The sequence below is a fragment of the Trachymyrmex septentrionalis genome, unplaced genomic scaffold (assembly GCF_001594115.1).
Source record: "Trachymyrmex septentrionalis isolate Tsep2-gDNA-1 unplaced genomic scaffold, Tsep1.0 scaffold11, whole genome shotgun sequence".
In the NCBI taxonomy this organism is placed as follows: Eukaryota; Metazoa; Arthropoda; class Insecta; order Hymenoptera; family Formicidae; genus Trachymyrmex; species Trachymyrmex septentrionalis.
The window spans coordinates 2,459,031-2,467,800 of record NW_017304228.1 but is presented as its reverse complement, the minus strand read 5'-3'; the positions used below and the strand labels follow the sequence as shown (position 1 = coordinate 2,467,800).

The following is an 8,770-nucleotide window of genomic DNA, read 5'->3' as shown; positions in this document are numbered from 1 at the left end:
AAAAAAAAAAAAAAAAAAAAAAAAAGAACTGTGCGGCTCGCGTAAACGACATTCAACACGAACACACAATTGACACGCTACACACACGAAACGTAATATATCATACAAGCCCCCCAAACACGTGACAAGTTTGTCGAACAGATCAAACGAAGGACCTGAACACAAAGATTGTCATAATTGTTTCTGACAGAGTTATAAGTCAATCCCAAGGATTGACGTATGTTGTATAAATTGCGTTGCATCATAGACTCTTTTGTAATCACAGCGATTACTTTTGATTGTTACAAAAATTCACTAGAATTTTAAAACCAAATCTTTTGTTGAAATTAAAGATTCTATATCGTTAATAGTAAGCAATATGACAAATAAAGTTGACGACTGTCGGAAACAGTTACAACAGTATTTGTGCTCAGGGAGTCAATAGTATAACTTTTTCCTTCAAACGGATATATGAAAAGTGAAAATTGTTTTTATGTTTATACGTACGTACATACGTAAAAATGTTCACTTTTCATGTTTCCGTCCTAGAGAAAAAGTTACATGATCGATAACCAGACTCGAACTCGTGAACACGTGCAATAAACGTGATCAATCGACTAAACCGACCTATTTGTTAAAACTGCTATTGATCGTTATGTAGATGGGGAAACGATTGTATTGACGTTAGGGCGAGATTTTTCGATTTGTAAAATCATATCTGGTAGCGATATCGAGACAGAGTTTGGCCGCTTTTGCGAGAGACGCTCTCTGGACTTTAAACTTGGTGCTGCCAAGACCGCCGAATGCAATGACGAAGACCGCTAGTTGCACCAATTCAACTGATCGATGTATTTTTTCCGAGAGCCCAGATATTCGGGATCTATTGGAAAATATTTTGAAGATATATTGATGAATTTGGGATCAACTTTTTTTAATGAAGATTTCTAGATTCTGATTAAATTAAAAATCAAATCAGGAACCATATTTTTCAATGAAACCGCCAAGAAATTCATTAAGAATGAAATTTCGCTCGATATTTCTCCCGAGAGGAAAGTCAATTCCATAAGTTCGTCAAAGTGTTCTTAATATAATTTTCTGGGAGACTGTCTAACGCAGATTAAAAGAGTTCATTACATCAGAATAGCACTCGATCGATCGACGTTGGTGCAAGCAATTGGTCCTGGATCGCGCTTAAAGGATTAAGTAGACCGTTAGAGAGCTAGAGCTATGTAAAAATAATTCATATCATTAAGAGCACGAAATAGTGATTTCGAATTGGAGGCAATGTGAGAGAAAGAGAGGAAAAAAGAGATAGCCGTTTCCTATTTGTCTCTCTCTTTCTCTGGACTGCGTTTTACAGGCCACAGACGTGTAATGCACACGTGCACTGGGGCCCGTGGAGACGCGTATTTAGCTCAAGCTTTCCTTTTTATATTTTGTAAATACAGCGAATAAATAAAAATGGTGAGCATTTTTATATAGTTAATTTTATAATTTATTTACTACGGAAGAGAGACACGCCGCTCGTCTCTCTTCGCCGACCGTCGTCGCACGAGTGAAATCGATGAAATTTAAGAGAGTAAAATAGGAACGTGCATACTACAGAGACACACGTTACACACCTATACATACACATAGACTTACACGCGCACGACTGTAGATAATTTGTAACAATTGCTATTGTCAAGTACCACGTACACGTATAAAGCGACGTATGCTGATATATATCATTGCATATTATACTGATAACGATTAATAAAAGGTAATGTTGAAAAATTGAAGAGTCTGTGCGCGAGAAAATGTAAGCGCCTTTATTTATAATTTTATCCCTTATTATTCCTCGTTGTCTCCAGTAAACACACATTAATTTTTAGATAATTCTATTATAAATTTACTAAAATAGATAACGAAAATATACGAAATCTGTATTAATTTGATAAATAAAGTCGATTTTGCCTCTAATTTATTAAAGCTTAAAAATTGTACATATGAATTAATATTAGTATAACAATTAAATATACATCAATTTTTTTACAATCTCAAATTTGTACAAATTATAAGTATCGCAGTTTAAGCAGGTGCTATTTATCGATTTCGTAAGTTACTTCCCTTTTTATTTTGACGATTGTTAAATTGCAAGAATGGAATGGCCTTTTTTTATGAGATTCTATAAAATTATTTTTAACCACATCCGCCTTTTTTGCAACAGCTCCGTTTTGGAGGACGATATCCACGAGTACTATCACCCATTAAGGGATTATATTCTAAAAATAAAATATAGATACATCATATTATCTGCCTTGTTAGTAAATTACAATATAACGTAAATCTTACCTGATTTTAATTTTGACTTTGTATCTGTATTTGTACTCGTACTAGGAGTTTCATCATCAGTTATACTACCTAGTTTTGTACCCACGTTTTTATTTTCCAACAATTTCAAGAGCTTTTGTCTCTTTTTCTCTTTCTCCTGTGAGAAAAAAATAGATTGTACTAATTTATATTTCAAAAATGTAAGTATAAAAATAAGTTATCTTAACTTGCGAATAGTCATCTGATTTTTTTTTACATAAGTAGACACCAAACAAATATTAAATGAAATAAATGCATTAAATAGCTTATTACAACAGTGCTTCTAAAAAATAACGATTTTTAATTTTAACAACTCCTTTTTATTGCAAGTTTTCAATAGAATTGCATACTTAAAGATTTGTAAAGAATATATTAAAAAAAAAATGTTAAATAATATTTTATAACAATTTATACTTTTTTTTGCTATTGGAGTGTAAATATACCCCAGGTGACTATTCCCAGAGCAATGTGTAGCAAAAAATACCTCTTCCTCTTTGATTTGTGCTAAGGTACGAGACTTGTCGTATGCCTCTTGCATCTTCTGTCGTGCCAATTCCACATTAGCCGACAATTGTGGTAATTCATCAGTTTCTAAACAAACAATTAATACCAAAGTGAAACAAGTATACATGTTATATTGCAAATAACATTGTAAATTATTTGTTGCTTACTAATTAAGGACTTTTTTAGATAAATTATTAACTCACTTTTGCCAAGTGCAACATCTTGCTGGTTCCTCGCGACTTTCCAACTCTTAAATTTTTCTTGAATATGTGGAAACGTATAAAATGCAATGATCCAAAGTCCGACGAGGTACCATCCCACAGATGCTATCGGAGCCCAAACTGCAATACAAAAGGCTCTGTAATTGCTTGCCTGTAATCGCGAACTTGACGTTTACTCCAGAAAACAGGAAGTAAAATACGCAATGACACGAATGTAAATATAAAAACATTAATCGGCACATAAGCATGTAACTGCAATACATACTAGTTTGGAAATAGCTCGGATTATCAACGTGCTCCATACTCCTTTGTGTTCAAAGCGAAATTATCCAAGACATTAACTTATATGTCACGTCTCGATCAGGTAATCTACAATACAGTTTCAAAATTCAATGTACTGTCAATACAGAAAGTCTATAGTGCACGTAATGCAAAAAACAGTGAGAAACCTGAGAGAGGACATGACGGCCCAAAACCTGTAACCGCAAAATGCTGCCGCGCACTACTGCCCTCTGACAAAGTGGATGTAAACTACATAGCAACGTCCACTTTTCTTATGGTACACCGTCCATTATTCAAGGCTGGGATGATAAATCGATATTTGGTTCATATTATCGCTACATTATACAAAATCGTAGAAAATACGTATGATAACACAAATTTGTTTAAATCAATGTTTAATAAAATATTGATAAAAGCAGAACAAGTATTAACAACAATTAGATCATATTAACTATTAATTATTAAACAAATATATAAAATAAGGCTCGAAAGAATCTATAGATGAAAAATGTAAAAAAAGCCCATCAAAGTCTACATCAGCTGTTCGGATGCACAGAAAATTCTTTATTTTTCGTGTGAATATAACAAAACAAATAAAATATACGTTTCAACCCTTCAATTCGGGTCCTTATCAATATAAAATATAAATCAAAATTACATAAATAACGCAAATTCCAAGTTGATGATTCACGGCAATTTAATTCGTTCTTCTTCTTTATCCAAATGCCAAATTAGCTATGTAATGAATAGCCCAATGATTATCAAAAATATTAACTTATACGATAATAATATAAAACTTACATAAAGTAAAACCGAAGTCATATACATTGCGTCACTAAGTAGAATCACATCAGATTGTCAGATTTGCTGTATAATCATTCAAAAGAAACACAAAACAAAAAATTAGAGAATTATTAAAATCATTCATTATCGACTATTTCTATTTTTTAGAATTATTAATATTACATTCTTCGTGTAAAAGATGGGATTCTAAAATTTTTGTACTTTTCAATAATACTTTATACTAAAGAAATATTTGATTTTTTTATTTTCATAGTAATTTCGTTTGGTTCTTTTAATTGAATAAAAAAAGTTGGTACTTCTAGTGTTAATATATTTCAGGTGTAAAAAATAAATAGTCTCTTTATAATACGTAACGTTAAATTCTTGATCGAGAATATTTACATTATTTTTTTTTACGTACATATAATGTTAGAGCTAATTCAATATCCATATTTATCATTAAGATTTGTCCTTCCATCGCCAGATTGATTTTGCGGTGGTATCCACGTAGAATAATCTTCTGAATGAACGTCTTGATCGTATTGTTTTTTCATATTTTTCCGTTTCTCTGACTTACTGTCCTTTTTCCGCTTTTCTGCAACGTTTTGTTTCCTCGTTTCCTGATTGATGTTTCTCGTAATTGTATTATCATCAGTTTTTATACTGTTACTTGATTTCGTTTCATCCTCATGTGATGTCGACTTTTTGCATTCAGATTTATATACATTTGCATCTTCTTCTTCTTCTCCTTTAATTATTACATTATTTTTTTTATTCTCTTCTTGTCATATAGCATCATTTTCTTCTTTTTCTTCTTTTTCTTCTTCTTCTTCTTCTTCTTCTCCTTCTTCATTATCCATAGTATATAAAGACGAATTCACAGAATCGCTCTTGTTCTGAAAAATATATTTTTAAATCATAAGTAAAAATATTTTTACATAAAAAATAAAAGAATAAATAAAAAAAGAATACTCACGTTGACCTCAAAAAGCTTCCGTCTTCTTTCAAGTTGAGAAATCCTTTTCATAAAATTTGATTTTTGCTGGAGATTTTTGCTGTCGCTTTTATCTTCTGTTTCCACTTGACTGATAAGAGGCGGCAAATTAGCTGGTTTTGTAAGGTTTACTAATTTGACAAGTTGTATTTCTTCTTTACGTAAATTTTGCAATTCCACTTTCATTTTTGTTATGTCGCTTTTACTCAAAGTAGATGTGTTTAAACTAGACATAAAGGCATCCAACGAATCTTCGTTAGACTCCCCCGCTTTAGCACTTTTCCTTTGCGCTTCTTTTAAGCGTGCATTCAAACGTGAAATTTTATTCACAATCTCATTATGCTTCTCAGTCTGAAATAATATGAAATGTCAATAAAGATTGAAGATATATTTATAATACCAAAGACATAGACGTAAGAAACTGAAAATGACATTACCAATGAGCTATATGTCTCAACTTTTTCTTCAATTTTTCCAGCCAATTTCATTCTCTGTTCACGTTTTTTCTCTACTGTTCCCGTTCTATCCAAAAAGTTATCTTCGTCTGAATCGTAAAAATCTTCCTCCTCCCAATTCCTTGCTTTCTTTCTTCGACTCTCTAATTAACAATTATCAATAATTAGAAATAAAGTTTGCATTGATCAAAAATTATTATCATTTATTCATATTATACGTTACCATGATTAGCTTGTCGCAACAATCCGTGTCTGTCTAAGATTCTACAGGCTTCCAAAGCGCATTGAATAACAGACTCTTTCTTCTTTCCTTTGACAAGAGCTTCTGCTTTCATGGAACGACCACCGAAACATTCTTTGGGTAAACTAAAATTGTTTTTATTTTTATATTAATAAAAAAAGATAAAAAAGAAGTCAAAAAGCAAGTACAATATGCAAATATAATCTTAAAGTAACTCTACATACAAAGATTATCTCATATATAATTATATTTACCTTATCCAACATAAAAATTGGCCTATCCCTTTCTCTTCTACTTGATATTGCAAATCGTATCCCTCTCTTTCGAACCAGCCTCTCAGTGTTTTCTTAGGATCATCTAAATATAGCTCTTCATCTGCCATAGAAGCGTAGGGATTCTCTGTCAAATCTGTTTCCTCATCCGCGTCTTCTCCCATTCCCCAATCAATACCCTCGTTTTCTGCTTCCTGTTTCGCTCTTTCTTTTGCTTCTTCTTCCTCTTGCTGTCTCATTTCTCGTTCCCGCAATTCTTCTAATCGTTTTTCCTATAAACAAATTTTTGAAAATCTTACCTTGCAAAAGAATGCCAAAGTTACAATTACAACAAAATATTACACTAAATACTGATTATAACAATACCAATTACAGTAAAATATATACAATACTGATTACAACAATACCAATTATAGTAAAATATTTACAATACTGATTTTAACAACACTAATTATAGCAAAATATTATATAATATTATAATACTATAATTATGTTACACATAAATATAACTATAAATAAAATCAACCTTAAGTTGTGTAAGTGACAGTTCAGATTCCTCTTCCTGATCGTCCGATGGAGCTTGCAGAATGTATTTCCTCTGGCTACAGCCAAACCTTATCATATGACCACCATGTAAACGAACATAGGTCCTTGGTTTTATACGATGCCCATTCCAAAATGTGCCATGTGTACTCTCCAAATCATATAAATAAAAACCTGTAGAATTTTTCTCATCTGCTGTGGCTCTGTATTGAATAATCGCATGGTACCTTGAGATAGTCGGATGAGCAAGAGATAAATTGCAGCAAGGCAATCTTCCTATCATGTAAAAACTTTTTTCAGTTAAATCAAGTTTTTCTAGAATTACTCCCGACTTAAGAACTTCCAACTTATATTCCTCGATTGGTTTCCCACCCCACTTTGGCTCTAAATATGGTATAGGAATATTTCTTGTGTCAGATGAGATATTTTCCTCTATGGAATCTTCTATTATTAGCTTATCGCTCTTATCTTCGGCATTATCTTGGAATTGGACAGGCCCAATAGCTTCTTTATTCACGGACAATTCAGACAGTGAGAGTGCTGTATCATTTTTCATAGTTCGAATTTTTCCAGTTTTACCCCGCTTGGGACCGATCAGTAGGAGCGGTTTCTTAAACCCTGGTTCATTGCAGGTATCTGTACTATTTTGACAAGATGCGTCCTCCGTTTCTGACTTCTTAGTGCTCTGCTCATCACACGTCGGTGATTTGGAAATCATTTCATCGTTACTTGCATCAACGTTATTGTTAGGAGTATCCTTAAGAAGGGAAGTTACAGAATCGTTTTCCCGTTCGTTTGCTTCCATGGTTGCAGTATTATCAAGTTTTATGTCAGAAAGCAGTCAACTGTCATATAAATTCTTGTTTATATTATTATAAATTATTATTACTTCATAATTGTCAATCAGGATTCACGTGGCACTTTCAATGTTTGGACATCAACAATTGCATTGAACTTTGCATAACCCTAACTGACCATAACCTATCAACTGACGCAAATAATTCTCCACCTTCTACTACTATTTACTACTCTCTCTTTATAAAGTGCAATTAAAAATGAGACCTTCGTTCTGAGGATTTTTTAACTATGTATTAATTTAAATACGAATTTAATTACGAATCCAAATTACGAATTACCATACACTAAAAAAATATTAAAAATCGACAATCTTACGGAAATTTATTTGCAAATTCTTGTAGATATATAATTGGAAAGTTCGAACCGACAATCGATAATATCGATACTTTTGAATTGGAGTACCTTCATTTATCGTAATTAAAATTTACCAAATGTCGATCGTTAATTTCTTTCTTTTTTTGACTGAAGCTTAAAATTACATCCGATAAAAAATCTTGATTTAGAACAATTTTAATTTAAAATTAAAGGATTCAGACAAATAATAAATAGTTTCGAACAATATGCATGTTTCTTAAAATTTGATATCAAATAAATAAATTACCAAATACATAATAAATCTAACAATCCTTTATGATAAATACTTATAGCTGGAATAATCGCAGAAACAATCGTGAGCGTCAGTTTAATAATAGGACTTGTATACTTAGTTTATTTAATTAAAATATACAGATTATATAAACGTGATCACACATTTGTTCGAGTTCCTCCGATATCTACTTCCCCCTGTCACAATTCTCTTAACCTGAGATAAATCGCTATATATTATTTCTTCTCACTAACAGTTCTCTCTTCGTCTCTCTCGCTTTATGTCATAAATTCTTATATTCTTCACCTCTTAAAAAATACTTGGTTTCATCATATCTCTACGATGTAACAAATGATAAATCTACGGGCGCGCAAGGTAGATTCGTTTTTACATTCGCCTCCCCTGTAATTTGTTTCAACAGACGAACGCTATACCGAGGCGCCTTGCTCCTCTTTGCCATTGATTGACTACATTTACACAACTTAATTTATGCTGAAGTTATAACATCAATGTTATAAAACTGGCCAATCATACTTATTCTTCTGAAGAATGGAATGACTACGATTGACTAATTTCATAACATAGATAATATCGTAATTAATTAGATAATCATAATTTGGGCGTAAATCGAGTCGTGTAAACATAGTTATAATCGTTTAAATTTATCTATACAATTTCTATGTTTTTATATATATATATA

At 31.9% G+C, this 8,770-nt stretch overlaps 2 protein-coding genes across 2 annotated transcripts; both read right to left on the bottom strand.

The window, feature by feature from the left end:
• Positions 1–2,019: 2,019 nt before the first annotated feature.
• Positions 2,020–3,486, bottom strand: LOC108749473. The gene is made up of 5 exons (XM_018488229.1): positions 3,322–3,486; positions 3,039–3,176; positions 2,816–2,922; positions 2,314–2,449; positions 2,020–2,243 (listed from the first exon to the last, which is right to left on the bottom strand). The coding sequence occupies exons 1-5, from the start codon at positions 3,356–3,358 to the stop codon at positions 2,161–2,163; spliced, it is 501 nt and encodes a 166-aa protein (XP_018343731.1). The 5' UTR covers positions 3,359–3,486; the 3' UTR covers positions 2,020–2,160.
• A 1,417-nt stretch (positions 3,487–4,903) lies between these two features.
• On the bottom strand, positions 4,904–7,610 carry LOC108749063 (kanadaptin). The gene is made up of 6 exons (XM_018487565.1): positions 6,610–7,610; positions 6,066–6,355; positions 5,794–5,936; positions 5,553–5,713; positions 5,098–5,466; positions 4,904–5,017 (listed from the first exon to the last, which is right to left on the bottom strand). Exons 1-6 carry the CDS (start codon positions 7,429–7,431, stop codon positions 4,907–4,909), a joined length of 1,896 nt encoding a protein of 631 aa, XP_018343067.1. The 5' UTR covers positions 7,432–7,610; the 3' UTR covers positions 4,904–4,906.
• Between the last annotated feature and the right edge of the window lie 1,160 nt (positions 7,611–8,770).